Raw genomic sequence first — 16,047 nt, forward strand, 5'->3', positions numbered from 1 at the left:
GGGAGTCACATAGCGCGACTCTGAATCTTAATTAACGTCTCTAAGTATGGTTGTATAAATTATAAATAATATCAGATAAAAAATTACAAAGCTTCAAAACTGTATTTTATTATATTTCACTTTAGTTTTAAAAGCAAAAACAAATAGTTTTTTGAATAATTTTATTTACAAAAATAGAAGTTGTACTACACGTTAATTCTTATTGAATAATTGTTCAGTTAAACGTATCAAAATGTGTAACCAGTGATAGTATAAAACACTGCCGATAAAAAATTAAAACTAATACATAATTTTATAGAAATTGTATTTTTAAGACCGTGGGTGAATTAAATTATAAATAAATTGTCTACAATGTTTCTTTTGTTTAATCCATTCTGTCCAAATGCGCCTGCGCCACAGTTATTTTATCGATTAATATTTGGGTGTTGGGTCGACTCTGAAAACAATTATTTTTATTAATTAAACATTTGTTGGTTGATAAAATAAATATTGTGCCAAGTTAGTACCTACTATTGTAATAAGTTTGTCTATGCTTATTTAGCTATGGCTTAGTCGACACAAATGGCGACTTCTTACAATAATAAATATGATTAATGATATATACCGAAGCAATCCCATTCCCCATTGTGGGTTGTATGTTACTAATTGCTTTTATATAAACAATTTAACTAAGGTTAGATTCTATCATTATCTATAGATAACAAAACCAAAAAATTATCAAGATACCTAGGTAACACTGAAACTGTTTAGATACGCTTTCACCGCAACTTTAGGGCTCGTTAAGCGAATACTTCGAATTTTATCTTTAGTTCTTGCATATACATGAAAGTCACACGGCGCCAGGTCAGGACTGTATGGCGGATGAATCTTTATCTCGACGCCTGCCACAGTCAAATACACCAGTCCATGCGAAGGTGTTTCTGGTCGTCGGTAAAAGTATGGGGAATCCATCTGGTACAACGCTTCCTGACGCCTAATGTTCGTGTAATATTTTCTGAACTTGACTCATACCAATGCCTAGGCTTGCCCGTATCTGCTGATAGGTCTCTCTCTTCTCTTCTTCCTCTATCATGCGTCGCACAACACTGATGTTATCTTCAGTAGTTGCTGTTAAAGGACGTCCCTCACGCGGATGAACATTGAGATTGCTACGTCTACGCTTAAACTCGTTGAACCAATTGTAAATAGAGGCACGAGATGGGGCTTCATTAAGAAATGCTAATCGCAGCCTACCATGGTTGTGTTGTTGAGTAAGCCCACAACGAAAGTCATAATAAATCATTGACCAAATTTTTTCTGATGAATGCAATATACAACATGTGTATTGCATTTATTTGTTTTTGTTCTAAAATTGAAATTCAAAAAAGTTTTCATTAGCAATGTTTCTAAGTGGCCTGTTCTAAAACTTTTCAGTGTTACCCACGTATCTTATTTGCTATTTTTTTTCAATTTCTAAAAGTATAATTTAATTACTATAACTATTAAAATCAATCCTGCTAAATAGTTATATTAAATACCAATGAACCATTGATATAAATAACTGTAACTTATTTATGTATGAAGTTTTTGTGAGAAAATAAATAAAGACTAGTATTATTATTATTGAGTTACGCCAATCATTTGGAGCCTGGTTTACTTCTTAGAAGGGTAAATATACTTTCAATTTAATGTATTTATTGATATATCTCGAGTTTAATGTAAAGCTAAAAATGTGACTAGAATAAACAAGAAAAAGTATTTTCTCCGCACTTAAAATGTTTAACATAAAATTTTGCACATAGAAAACTTGGTATAATATTTTCGCTGATTAGCAGAATTAGACCTTTATAGGTACACACCTGTAAGGCGGATAGAGCGGCTTCGTGTAGGTCCTTACAACGAGCGAGGGCTCTTCGTCTAGGCGCGGCAGGCAGATTGGCAACCTCGCTCCTCGCCTGTTGCAGGAGAAGTACGGCAACGCCGCATACGTGCGATTCGTCACCGCAGCCCAGCCATACCCGTTCGTTTACGCTTACCAATCTAAAAAAACAAATCTTTTGTTAGAAATTTATTTCTATTGTCATAGAATTACTGCTGTCAAATGATTAAAAAAAAAATTGACGTATAATCTGTAGAAGATATTTCTACAGATTTATTAGATCTTTTGAAGAAACTTCCGGGTTAGTAATTTTACATTTATTATTTATGTACAAAAGAATGAATTTCTTAGGAAGTTCGTATGCATGATGCCGAAAGTCGAGTATTGCGGGCTCGGATAATAAAGCGACAAAAAAACGTACACAGCTGCGCAGTTTTACTAATTTTAGCAATTTAAAAAGTACTTTATTACTCAATTGTTGTCGTTATTGAGAGTTAGAGTGTAACATTGTATGGAAAAGACAAGCTAAACCATCCAAAGGCAATTTGATTTCGACGCTTTAAGAAGTTCGTCGTTAAATCGAGGGATGTTACATGGACTTTACACTGTATTATAATTTCCAAGTACCATTGTGCTTGAAATGGATTTAATTTTCTAAAATACTTTTAAACAACAATTATAGTAAATATTGGTCTATACTTACTTGACATAAATATCCAAAACTTGCTCTAAAGAAACACCAATGTTCAATATAGTTTTGAAAACCATACTTTTTTCAGCTTGTATTTTACAACTCAGTATTTCCAACTGACGGACAATGAAATCTAAAAAATGAATTAATTTAAGAAAAATGTTACGTTACAAATTTACATATTCAAAATAGTAATATCAATGGCGACATAATATTATTATTTGTACAAAAATTGTATTGTACAGTAAATATTAAAATATATATAAAATTATGTTAATATAGAACAAATTAAACGAACAGGAATTAAAAAATTTAATGACTATTTACTTACATAAGGGAAAACAATGTCCCGAATTGACGTACTCCCGTCCCAATGTGGTTAATTTGCTGAGTACAGAGGAGATTTTCTCGTCCGGTGAGAGTAAACCCCTGGCGGCGTTCTCTGCTTCAGCAAGAATATTGCTCCATATATTCTCAACCAACAGCGCATCGTTATGACCAGAACATTGAACTATCGCCAGTTTACACTCCCATAGGTTGTATCGGTCCGCGTATTCTTCGTATAGCTGTGAAACAGTAAAGTTTAAGAAATTTCCTAGTGGTCTCTTGTTCTTATGAGGTTTAGTAAAAATCGTAATTTTCAGATAAATATTTAGGGCACAGAATGAAGAGGCGCTGAAACTTTTTCCCGGAACGGTACAGTCGTTTTCCATTGAGAATTACTTTAACATTGCTTTAGAACATGTAATAGGGCTGATGCTTCTTATAAGGAAATCTAAACGTACTTTGGTTGCGTTAAATTACACCATCGGAGAGTGTAAAGTGTTTTTTACCTATAAGCCTGCTATATAATCTTAGAAATTCCAACTTCAATATTCAGATTTCGTACCCATTCAATTTAAACTGAATTGAACTTAAAAGACGTCAACAGTGCCGTTGTGGCGAGTGCCAATTATTATCAAAATGACTGAAACTAATCCTTGACATCTATTGAAGTTGATTATATAGTACGGCTGTTTTAGAAACAAAGAGTTATTATTTCAACCCTCATAGCAAACCGTCACATGAAAAACTTAGAATCAAATATAACAAAACATAGAAAAACCTGTGTAATATCTAGCAGCTCGTCATCTAGACGATGCAGCAGCGCAGGTGGCACTGGAGGTGACTTGGCCGCAGCCCTAACGGCCACCTGCACCCTGCCCACCTCGCTGGCCTCTTCCAGCCGACGGACCAGTTCCCCTCCCGCACCTCCGGCACCACGGACGCAGACCACGCCAGCGGACAACCACGACATGCGTTGGGCTAGATTTGCCCCCGTTCTGCATCGACAAAATTTGTCAATTAGTTTTGAATGAACTACTTTTTTGCTTTTATAGCAAAATCATTCGTTTACAGCCGGGCCAGCCACTAGGCCAACTCTGCTCTGTTGCCAATCCTTTGTTACATTTTTATGCACATAAGTTGAATGAAAATTTGATTGTTTTTTTAGAAACTAATTCCATTGTCTGTTTTACAATATTTATACTTTGTGCAACCATCCTATACTCTGTGGCTAATCATTGTATAGTATTTAAACCGTTTTATAGTCTGTCATTGACAATTTTACATTTAGTGTCAGTTCTCAAAACAAGGGTGTAGAACGGAAGAGAAGAACTGTTGCAAAGTTATTGTTTTTCACAACGTTTGTAAGGGGCTGCATCCATTACACCATGTTCCATGTGACATCTTAAGTAATTAATAATAATAAAATAAATGCAGAAACAAAGGTTTGTCGTCTATCAGGAGACATGGTGAAATAGGAGCACGCACTTACATTCTCGTGGGAACAACACGCAAACACATAGTTGAAATAAATCAGTATATCAGTCCAGTCTACATTCCTTTTTCCTTACTTTAATGGTTTGTGAGTTTAACAAAAGCCTACAAACAACACATATGTATCTTCTTTTTATTTTAAGATTGAAAGACTTGAAAAACATTGAAATTTATTTTAAGAATTCCCTTACCCTGGTCTGGTAGCGAGTCCCTCAAGAACCTCGGCAGCCGCTAGATGGTCCCCGGCCTTTTCTAGAACCTTCCACAGCAAGTCGAGAAGTAGAAGCGCCGTCCGCCCTGTAGCCTGTCGCGCCGCGGCCGTTAAGTAGGTACGGAGAGACGCCGGCGCAACTCCGCTTAGTGTTACCAATTCTGGAAAAAAAATAGCTTCATAATCTAGTGGTTGTTCGACACTATATCTAGGTTTGAATCCCGGATGGGGAACCAAAAATTCAATATATTATCTCCTGCACACAGTCTCAAAATAAGCCGACATAAACCAATATACAGCAGATATAATTTTTTTGATAGTTATAGAAATATAGCGGATCCAACAAACTTAAATATTAATCTAAACCATTCTTCTATACACTTGAACACATATTCAATATTGGTCCAGCCATTTAGGAGGAGAACAAAAAACACATGCACATAATATTTATATATAAAAGTAGCTAGTATAATAATATTAAAGATAATCACTGACAGATATGGCATTTTTTTATTATTTATAGATAATATACTAATGCAATTTAGCGTTTCTTTTAATTTTTTAGACAATGTTTGAAACAGTCAACACTAAACTAATATGTACAAATAAGTTAGAGCAGACAAACAACTGAACAATAATTTCTGAAGAAAAATTACACTTTGAAAAGCATTATTTTATAAGAAATTCTTGTTTTATATATATAGAACTGGCAAGAAACATAGAAGTTTTGAGTCATACAAATTATTTGAACTGAAGCAAATCAATCCCAAGAGTTAGGAAAATTTAAATAATAGTGAAATTTATAAAAGGCTGGTTAATTTACGTGTCAACTCACCTGACCCTAGATTCTTGGATATCAACCATTCATAGATAGCCACGTGTAGTAGTTCGTCTTGTCTTGACAAACACTCCGATACTAATTTTCTTCCCTGCAACACAACAATGTAAATTATTAAATTAACTTAACTAAAACTGAAAAGAACTAAGTTTCAAATTCGTAAGCAAAATTATTTTACCATATTAAAATGCGTTTAAACATACGTATACGATCCATAAATAAATCCTGAAACGACTACACTACTACAAAAAAGGAGGGTGTTAGCTTCATCTGTATATATTATTGGAATTGTGTTAAACTATAAACCCGCTTTAGGTAACAGTCCAAGTTTCATCAAAATCAGTTCAGCGGTTTTGGAGATATTTTGACTTTCGACAGGTTCTTAAACTCTATTAGGTACTTTTATTATGGATTTTTGAAAAATCAATGGCGCTACAACCTTTTTCGGTCTCAGAGTTCTAGACATCTGTATGTGTTTCACGATCATTTGTTAATCGAATAGGCAAATAGGTGATCAGTCTTCTGTGCCTGACGCACGCCGTCAACTTTTTGGGTCTAAGGCAAGCAGATTTCCTCACGATGTTATCCTTTACCGTTCGAGCGAATGTTAAATACGCATACAGAGAGAAAGTCCATTAGTGCACAGCTAGGTATCGAACCTAAGACCTCAGGGATTAGAATCGCACGCCTGAAGCCACTAGGCCAAGTGCCAGGCCACTAGCAACTTAATGAAGAACTCTGAGTAGATAAATCCTATATTATTTACCTGATAATTGGCATCAGCGGGCGACATAGTGAGTAACGCGTCCGTAGTCTGCGCATGGGCGCGTTGAGGAGAGGATTCCGAGTTGCCCTCAGCGCTGCGTTCGTACAGTCGCTCGAGCGCAGTACAAACTTCACGGTATATCTCCATACTGTTAAAAATATCTCTTTCTAAATGATCTTTAACATATTAAAAACGTAATGGGGCGGTAATAATATAATATGATAATATAAAGATACAAGCATCCAACATTTAAAAAAAAATCCATGTGCTATATTAAGTGCTATACTTTAACGCTCCCTTATACTTACCGTTTGTAGTACAACAAATGTCCTTCCCGGTCTTGTGAGGGCTGATCGCTCTTGTAGTAATATATTGCTCTGTCTTGGGGATCGATTTTTAAAGCACATGTCACGCACAGTTCAACGATTCCAGCATAAAATCCAGCCGATAGCAATTTGGAACAAACCAGGGGCAGATTTACGTTGGGAGCCACATCCTGAAACAAACGAAATAACTTTAATATTGTATTAATTCATTATTTTTCTAGGTGTTTTTTAGAATGGGCAGAACGCTCAGCTAACGTTAAGTGATAGCACCACCAATGGACATACAAAGCCAAGGGCTTCCGAGTGCGTCGCCGGCCTTTTAAGAATTGGTGCGCTCTTTTCTTAAAGATCAAGGGTTTTTTAAAGTCAACTTGGAAATACTTAAAATATTTAGTTGTGGAACAACGGACGTACATATATGGAAACTTTTGAAAGAGTCGAGACTTAGCGCATAGTTTCGAATGATTTAAGTGTACTTAACATGTTTAGTACAAATTAAAATCGCAAAAGGTCTTTCAAATAACATACTTTACAGAGTTTTAGAGCCTGCTGGAGCATTTCTTCACGTTCCGCGGAATTTTTCTGCTGTTTTGCAAATATCAATAATTCATTTGCCTGAAAAAATAAACAAATATTACATTTTCAAAGTATCCTTTTAAAATGGTAATATTTTTTATTTACTTATTTTTTATTAATAGAAATGCGCAATTGCAATTGTAAAGGCGCCCCCTTCATTTATTTGTTAAAATGGATGAAAACAATTTTACAAGTCAACCCAAAATAAGGGTACTTTTGGGTTTTTTGAGACAAAGCGGGTAGAACCAAAATTTACTCCGATTCTCACCTTCGAACAAGTGGCGTCCTCTTGTCTATACAAACTGGGGCACAGTTGTCGTAATTTCTGTGAAATACCATCCACTGAGGCGTTGTCTCGAAGGTAGCCCGCGACGAGTGAACCCAGAAGTAGGCACGCTACTTCCTGACCACCAACTAATAACTCCCTGTAAAACAATTCCAAATGTACTGGGACAAGATTATTAGTTTTGACACATAAGAAAAAATTATTACTGTATCTCTAATATCTCTTTAAAATATTTTATTCAACTTATTATTTCACATCGATTCTATAATTTATTTTATAACTAAAAGAGTTCACTGATAAAGGTGATATTGCATACAGAGACTTCTACGTGTTTCTAATATTTACTTAGACCCATGCAAATGAATAATCTCACTTTAAGTTTCGTCTTCTGCGACTGTGCGAACTGTGACTCCCGTATGTCAAAGTGCGATACATTTTCAAGTCAGACTTAGCGCTAAAACTCTTTATGATCATGTTTAGGACCTTTGTTCAAGTCGTTCTTAAGTTTCCACAGATTTAGACACATTATTTCAAAACAAAACGAAAACTAAATAGAAGTTGTTTAATCTTAATATTACAAATACTTTTTGTTATTTCTACTTTTGTTTAAATTTATTTAAACGTTTATCGATAGGAATCTAAATCTCATTGAAATTCAAAACATTTAAAAAATCATGAATACCCTTAAAATATATACAGAAATATTGTTATCTTACCGAAAACAGGCAGCCTGCAGCGCTTGCTGCTGCTCGGGTGGTAAGCTGGCTGCAACCACGTGGAACTGATGTTCACACAGCACCTTCCATAAACTCAACATTTCTATGGCCATTGCTGTAATAGAGGAAGTGTAATTTTGTTGTATTCATTATTGGTGAGATTATTAAAAAGATGAACTTGTTCTAATTTCAATAACTTAGAAGAAATAAAATGTTACAAGTGATCGATGACAGTTGTGTCCACACAGCGCCAACACAGTTAGAGCCAAAAAATTATAGATTTGTTAAATTCTATTTATTATTCATTGTTTTGCTTCGTTTTATTTTGTTATCAAGTTTTCTTTATTTTTGTAACTGTTAATAGTTGGAGAGATGAATTATATCTATATAAATGTTTTAATGAAATAAAAAACTTATTCTCAGTATTAAGATTTAATATATCTTAATCTTACAAGTCAAGATCCATCCTAAGACAATATAAATTTTGAAATTTTACAGAAAATGCTTTAAAAATACTGATACAGACACAGAAATATAAGACATATGGTTACGAGTCTTTAAAGAACGGTTGCTTGCTTTTAAAGAACACTATCGCAAAGAAGAGATTATTTAGGTCTTTCGACTGCAATTTATATCTAAATATAAAATTTAAATAACTGGACATTTACTGTCCTAAAATGTCGCCTTTATATCCGCTTGTTATTTAAAATTTTGTGTGTAAATTAATGTTATGAATATGTCAACGCAATTATGTACTTACTTATAAAAATCTTGAGCGCGTGAATAGAAGCTTGTTCGTCAGAATGCGGTGGCGCAACCACCCTTTGCATGAAAGATGACACTCGCTGTAACTTCTTCACTATGAACGCACAATCCTCACCCGTAACTTTACTTGACATCTATAATAAAAATCATCACCAATCTTTACCTTAGGACGATTGTTTATTTATTTATTAACACTTCGTTACATTACAATATAAAAAAATTGAACATAATTAAATCAAAAGGAGGGCAACTGGCGGCCTTATCGATTTCGAGCGATCTCTTCCAAGCAACCACTGTGAGTAAAGAAAAAAAAAGAAACAAATGTATTAAATTACATAAGATAGGCAAGAAGTGCAAAAATACATGTTATACACAGTTATTAAGACAAAAAAAACAAACTAAACTAAAAAGTTTAGTACAAAATAGCGTTTTTACTTTACAATCTACGGCGAAGTTAAACCTTAAGTAGCCGTTTAATCTTAAGCGACTCCTACTAGTTTTACCAGGTTAAAAAACTTTGGGTTGAACCACTAAATTTCTTAAGTTGTTACACTCGCTCGTACGGTGACATGAGGAAACCGTGTTTCAAATGCAAAAATTGACAAGAAGGCTGATCCTACTTGTCTATGAAATAAAAATGATAAAAGAAAACAAATGCAATCTGCCGAGACTTATTTAAGATTAGTATAGTTTGTAGTAATTGACGCCTACATTGTATAACGATTTAAAAATATTATCTGTGATAGTCAATAAAAAGATATTTAACACATTTCGTAAAAAAATTGTAGATAGGATGCTGATACTACTTGACTATCTAGATAGGTACTTTCAGGCAAGGTTAAAAAATTATCTATCGAAAAAAGAACCTTTAAATTAAAATTAGATCCATAGACAATTGAATCAATAACTTACAAATTCCTTTTTATCGGGCGTGAGTGACTTGGTGACACACTTCAAATTCCATATGGGACACAAAATTCTTCCAACATAAATGTATAGGCCGTTGTGCTTAGCGCTGTATTCTACTTGGAAGTCTCTTGGCTGACTCATGTTCCCCACGAATGACGATTGGTTGAAGGGCGTCGGACTGACATTCTGGTATGGAGACATCATGGATTGATTCCCCAGCGACTGATTCATTTGTTGGAAGGACTGCACCTGAGGCCTCATTTCTTGCGGTCTCGACATAGGTGTTGACATTTGGCGAGGTGAAAATTTTGGTGAACCTGGAAAGAAATGATGAATTTAGAGAAAAATTACATAGAAATATACATTATCTAATACTTGTATAAGTATTGAGGTTTTAACGATATTTATATTATTTTAGATACCATGACTGTCCAAAGACATTAATTATAATATTGTATAATAATAGTCTGGCTAAAGTGACTCTGTTACCTATGCTTGGTGCCTGTGAGATCTGATGCGACTGAATCGGCGCAGACGCAGCTTGGGTTCCGTAGATGAAGAAAGCCCGCGACGCCCACTCACTTATGGTGAGGTCGCCACTTGTGGCTTCTTCGCATGCAAGATATAATGCGCATGCGCAAGCATGATCGTAGCCTTGTAGCTGAAGATAAAATTTATCTCTTTTTATACTCAATTAAAAATATATAAATATTGAAAGAAAACACTGTTTTAACCGGATTAAAGCTATTTGTATTTTAAATTAAATTCACTGCACGCTGTAAAGCACGCGAAACGTCGGAAAAAAATTAAATTTAAATTTATGTAAATAATTATAAGTTTATAATAATACAAACAGCTTTAATCCGGTAAAAAGGTTTTTTTTCAATGTGTAAAAGCTATGTTAACAAAAGACAATACTATATATCAATATTTTAATTCATATGTATTACTTAACAAAAACAAAAAACTTAATAATCACACGGAAACGTCAAAAAGTATTACCTGAAACAAATCTTTAACAGGCTGTGCATCGGGTCCACGATAGTCCCTTAGCAAGGCTCGGAGTAGATCTGGTGGAGAACCAGCACTTATGAGGGCGGCGCCCCAGGCACTCACCACCGCCCAACGAGAGCCCGACCATGGGTCTGTTATATGGGGTATATTAATACATATTTGAAAATGTTATTTGTGAAATAGTTATAATAAAATAACATCTTGATGTATGGATATGGGTTAAGCTTCTTCATAGGAATTAAACTGTTTAATATTTAAAGTAAAAACACTTGGTACAAAAATGTTGTAGCAATTTTTGTAAGATATTTTGTTGAAAATTAATAAAATTGCATCACCCTTGTCTTAAAATATTTATACTGATAAACCTTATAAAACCTATTTTATAAATAAGAAGACATCTGCCATTCATGTCTGTTTTTAGTATTTGTGAATTTTATTGAATGTTCATTAAAAAAGAAGTCGAATTTTTATACAAAAGTAATTTTCACCTTTCTTAGCAAGTAGGGCAGGTGAGAGATGCGCAGCTTGTACCATCGGCAAGGCGGTAAGGGCCCACACCGGTCCATCCAGGGGGAGGAGAGAATGGGCTTCGCTGAAGGCAGCACCCCCCAGGGCTCGGGACATACACCAGAGTGTCTCGGCTTCACCACCACCGGTGGAGCAAATCATTACTAGAGTACCTGAGGAGTCACAAGTCATCATGTATAATACAATATAAATAAAACATTAATTTTAGATTTGACTTTATAACCTGACGTACCTGAACATTGCAAATATTTTAAGTGAAAAGATCTTATTAGTCAAAGAGAACATCAAATAGTTAATAATAATTATAAAAGGTTATATATATAGCTTTGAGTTTGGTAACAAACAATTTTAACATGGGTTTTATATAGAATTGAAGCTATAACTAGAGTGGTATATGTCCATATTGCTATTGAAGTTCAGATATAATTAGTATAAAAGCTTCAGGAAGGCACAACATATTGATCACCAACTTGTCTGTAAAAATGAGCAATGGACCAAAAATAAATATTGTACAACCACATTAGCTTATTTCATAAATAAAAAAAAACCATAACAATTTCTTTATTATGCAAATAAGTCCAAAAATATATTTATAATAACTTACCATTATCATATACAGCATTGTGGACTTGTTTTGGTTTCAGGACTGATGCATTTGGCGTGAAGCCTGGTGGAAACCTCACATGTAATAAAATAAGGTCCTGGGGCCTAGCTGGACCTCCTTGGTTGACACTAAAATGTTAAAAATGTATTTAAAATTATTCCATACTGAAGACAGATGCCTTCAATGAATTACATGCTGTGCGGGGAGCTGTGAATGTAAAACAAAAGACGATTGTACACTCCGTTTGATTAGTCTTGCTATTTCAATGGACCAATCACAGTCGATTGCAAATTGCATTTAGTCTAGAGTCTATACTCTTACACTGTTTTGTTATGTAGCAACTCAAATATTTTTCCTAAACTTTAAATTATGGGTTTAGGTTCTTTTTATTCCTAAATAATGTAAAGTTAATAGTTGATAATAATTTGCAATGTTTCCTCATGATGTTTTTCTTCACCGTTCGAGCGAATGTTAAAAATGGGCACATAGAAAGAAAGTCCATTGGTGTAGCTGGGAAACTAGGGATGACAGTCTCATGATGAAACCACTAGTGGTCACCACTCATCATGAGACTGTCATCCCTAGAAAGAAGTAGTGTTGGCCTAGGCCAACACTACTTCTTTTACAACTTTTAACAAATTTCTAACTTACTCTCTGCAACCAGTGCTAAAATATAATCTAGCTCCAGATTGTGTGATCGCAACAAGATTTAAATGTTCTGATTCACATTCCTCAACAGCAGATATTGCGATAACTGGCTTGAAGTTATTGGTTTCTACTGTTCTGAAAAAAGTAGTGGGTTATAATTAACATTACAATTATTCCCAATGAGACACTACCTTATATAACATCAGTCTCTAATTTTGAATTTGGAATGCATAAGTTTTTTCTATAGAATATGAAGAATGGCATAGCTTTTAGCTACCATAGTTGCGAAAGTAGTTAATATACATATATACTATTTATATGCAGATAGATAATAGAAGGACAATAATATCCTTTTATTATGCAAACTGATTTCTATGAAAAAACTCTAGGTAAATATTAATATGAAGCAATCATATATTTATTTATATAACATTTAATTATGTACATCAAAGTCAATTTAGATGATTAGTACTCACTTTACTATATCCAAAGCTAATGCAACAATCCGATTTTGTGTTAATCTTGTAATCTTACTAATATCTTCACCATCTTCACCAAGATCAAAAACTTCTATACAGCCCTTCTCACTAAGTGTATATAAAATATGCCGAGAATTATCAACTTCAATTTTAACTATAGGATCTTCATCATACAATGCAGCATTAAGAAATGAAGGCACTAGGAATGAAAGGGCACTTGTTGAATGGTTAATTTTTTTACAATGTTTTCCAAACCAACCTAATTGTGCCTGTAAAAAAGAAATATGCTATGGTAAAATAAATTAGATATTTTCAAAAAAAAATTTGATATGGACTTTTATCTTATTAAACATTTTAGCATTGACAATTAATTACTTCAGTAAACTTTTTATTAATTGGAGTAAATAAAATAATCTATAAAACATGTGCAGAAGTGTCTGCTTTGTACATGGTACAACTAACTGTTTTAAATAATACCTGGTAAGTTATTTCATAAAGACATCCATCCTTTCCGCCCATAAAAATTCTTCCTCTGCATGTTGACTTTACACATAACATTGAAATTCCATCAGTTGGCAACACAAACACCGGTTCAGGAACTAAATGTATTTCTTCAAACTCAGAGGATCCATCTTGTTTATTACTTGAAAATGTTACACCTGAAAAACATTTATTTAATTACAAAGAGAATTATATAATGCTCGCTAAGCTTTTCATTTTAAACTAGAATTCATAAAACAGAAGGGATGTGCACATTTTATTTCAATATCAAATATGTGACATTGTAAAATCTTTATTATGTATGGGATGGGTAAACTATTTTTTTTTCTTCAATAACACTAACATAAACTAAGCTTTTAAAGAAAAATACTGTTAATTTACACAATCTATATTAGTTTGTATGATATTTTTTAAAACACTTACCTAAAACTACTATTTCCACTGTTGTAGTAAGAACCAAGAGGTATTTTACAAAACTTTGAAATACACCTGGCTTTGGTTTGACTAGGCCCACACTTACTATTGTTTCCCCCAATCCATCAAAATATGCTACATCACTTCCATGTTCAAAGGCCCAAACGTAAATATTACTGTCTATAGCTAACCACACTCTGCTTATTTCTGGAAATACACCCATCAAACAATGGCACTGCATGTCTGTTTTTAAGTTAAGGCAGTTAAAATGAAATGGCAGAGAAGAAAATAATTATCTTTTAGTTTTAATTTTCTATAGTTTATATGTTATTGAAATATAAATATGGCTGAAAATAAAAATAAGAAAGGCATTATTAAATAATAATATTGATTATGTTAAGACATTTATAGTAACATATACAATATTTTGAATATTTGAATAAGTCTTATCTTTTTTAATTCAAAGGATACGAGCAAAGTGTTCCATTATTTCTGGTGGCAGTGGAACTTTGTTTAAAATCTTTAATTGGGATAAAGTGGAATGATTTAATAAAGCTGCTAGATTTCTGTAGTCACCAGCATTTAGGCCACTACATGTTGGGGTCCCTTGTACAGCTATACCAGTTATCTAAAAATCGAAACAAAGATTAATTTATTAATAATTTGATAGACAATTGTTATTGTATATCTCTTATGAGAAGTAATATGTAAAAACATACCTCAAGAAAAGAAGGGCGGGAATTATCACAAGTAATGTACCGATCGAGTGTACACCCCGCCAGTTCTAAAGACTCCAGCTGCATTTTACAGTTTTCAGGTTTTCTAATTACTTCGCTATTACTAATTATACTCGGCATCTAAGGGTAAGAATTTTTTAACATAACATCACAAAGTAAACACAAATTCAAACAAAAATTAGGTTATTTTCCCAATTCACAATCTGTCAAATTATTTGACAAAAGTTTTACAATTTATGGCTTTTCAGTTTGCACCAACCTTTTTTAATGTTTCCAAAATCTCTTGTAATCTTTATATCACTAACCACTTATAATTCAATAATAAAGAGATATCATTTCCATCAATTGGCGAATTAGAAGACTTCGCGCACAGTAAAACAAAAAGACCTCTAAGGCAAGGACTACGAAGTAAATATAAATTTAATTCATACAATATTTAACGGCTCCTGGGACTCCACAGAGAGCAGTGAGTTTAAAAAATGAGGATGTCAATTGTCAGTTTGTTTCCAATAGAGGTATAGAGGAAGCAAGTCTATAGAGACCATGAACTCTATTTTAGACATTTTTGGTTAGCAGCGATAAATATAATTTGTCTCTATTGCTACAGTATAATTGCATTTGTTAACAGAGAAATTTAGTTCATACTACCAAAGACAACTAATATAAATAGACAAATCTAATCTATAGAAAAGTCGTAAGTCTCATATTTTGAACTTGAAACTGGCATAAAGTTAAAATTATTTGCCATTAAATATATTAAAAAGAACTCATGTTATTGACGTGAGATTTCACAAACTGTAACAAAATAAAAATTGATTACCTTATACATCGAAATGTTAAGAAAATCGCCGCGAGATATCGCTTTAGAATCCATCCTGCGGCTTGCCAATGACAATGATTGAAAAACTAAGGCGAATGAAAGCGCAGCAATGTCTCAAATGTTTAAACGGCATGGGACATGCGAATTATGGGATGCGACACTTAAGATGTACAAAATTGTTCAAAAGCTATAGAGAGAGAGATCAGAGGACCAAAATTAAAAAGAAAATAATAATAAACATAGCTCTCATTTTAAATTAAGTTGGTTTAAGTAATAATGTTTAGGATAATTATAGATTATATAATAAAAGTATTATAACATACAGCGCTAGGTTACATTTTTCACGGGAACGAACCGAAATTTTGACGTCCTTTTCTACTATTTCGCTATATATAATAGAAACCGTATAAAACAGATGTTAGTGTTTGTAATTCATAAATTGTCTCTTAAAAACGAATTGCTTAGTTTGAAAAAGTTTAAATCGACAAGTAAAAGAAAATTATTTTTTTAGTAAAATCAAGCAAAGTATTTAAGTATTATTT

General features: G+C 33.4%; 1 protein-coding gene across 1 annotated transcript; it reads right to left on the reverse strand.

The window, feature by feature from the left end:
• Positions 1-167: 167 nt before the first annotated feature.
• On the reverse strand, positions 168-15,127 carry LOC123710906 (nuclear pore complex protein Nup154). The gene is made up of 25 exons (XM_045663207.1): positions 14,945-15,127; positions 14,668-14,805; positions 14,420-14,576; positions 13,958-14,191; positions 13,511-13,692; positions 13,031-13,302; positions 12,558-12,689; positions 11,907-12,034; positions 11,263-11,454; positions 10,763-10,905; positions 10,250-10,421; positions 9,764-10,077; positions 8,847-8,985; positions 8,087-8,201; positions 7,353-7,509; positions 7,037-7,123; positions 6,491-6,678; positions 6,183-6,330; positions 5,414-5,507; positions 4,559-4,739; positions 3,655-3,871; positions 2,881-3,115; positions 2,562-2,682; positions 1,839-2,019; positions 168-436 (listed from the first exon to the last, which is right to left on the reverse strand). The coding sequence occupies exons 2-25, from the start codon at positions 14,803-14,805 to the stop codon at positions 365-367; spliced, it is 3,999 nt and encodes a 1,332-aa protein (XP_045519163.1). The 5' UTR covers positions 14,945-15,127; the 3' UTR covers positions 168-364.
• Between the last annotated feature and the right edge of the window lie 920 nt (positions 15,128-16,047).

The sequence above is a fragment of the Pieris brassicae genome, chromosome 6 (assembly GCF_905147105.1).
Source record: "Pieris brassicae chromosome 6, ilPieBrab1.1, whole genome shotgun sequence".
Classification (NCBI taxonomy): domain Eukaryota; kingdom Metazoa; phylum Arthropoda; class Insecta; order Lepidoptera; family Pieridae; genus Pieris; species Pieris brassicae.

Excerpts from the sequence above, each read along its gene's own strand:
- LOC123710906 (XM_045663207.1), bottom strand. The coding sequence starts at position 14,805 with ATGCCGAGTATAATTAGTAATAGCGAAGTAATTAGAAAACCTGAAAAC. Across the intron at positions 14,577-14,667 it reads CCCGCCCTTCTTTTCTTGAG|ATAACTGGTATAGCTGTACA; the intron begins GTATGTTTTTAC and ends TTCGATTTTTAG. Across the intron at positions 7,510-8,086 it reads CTGCAGGCTGCCTGTTTTCG|GGAGTTATTAGTTGGTGGTC; the intron begins GTAAGATAACAA and ends ATTGTTTTACAG.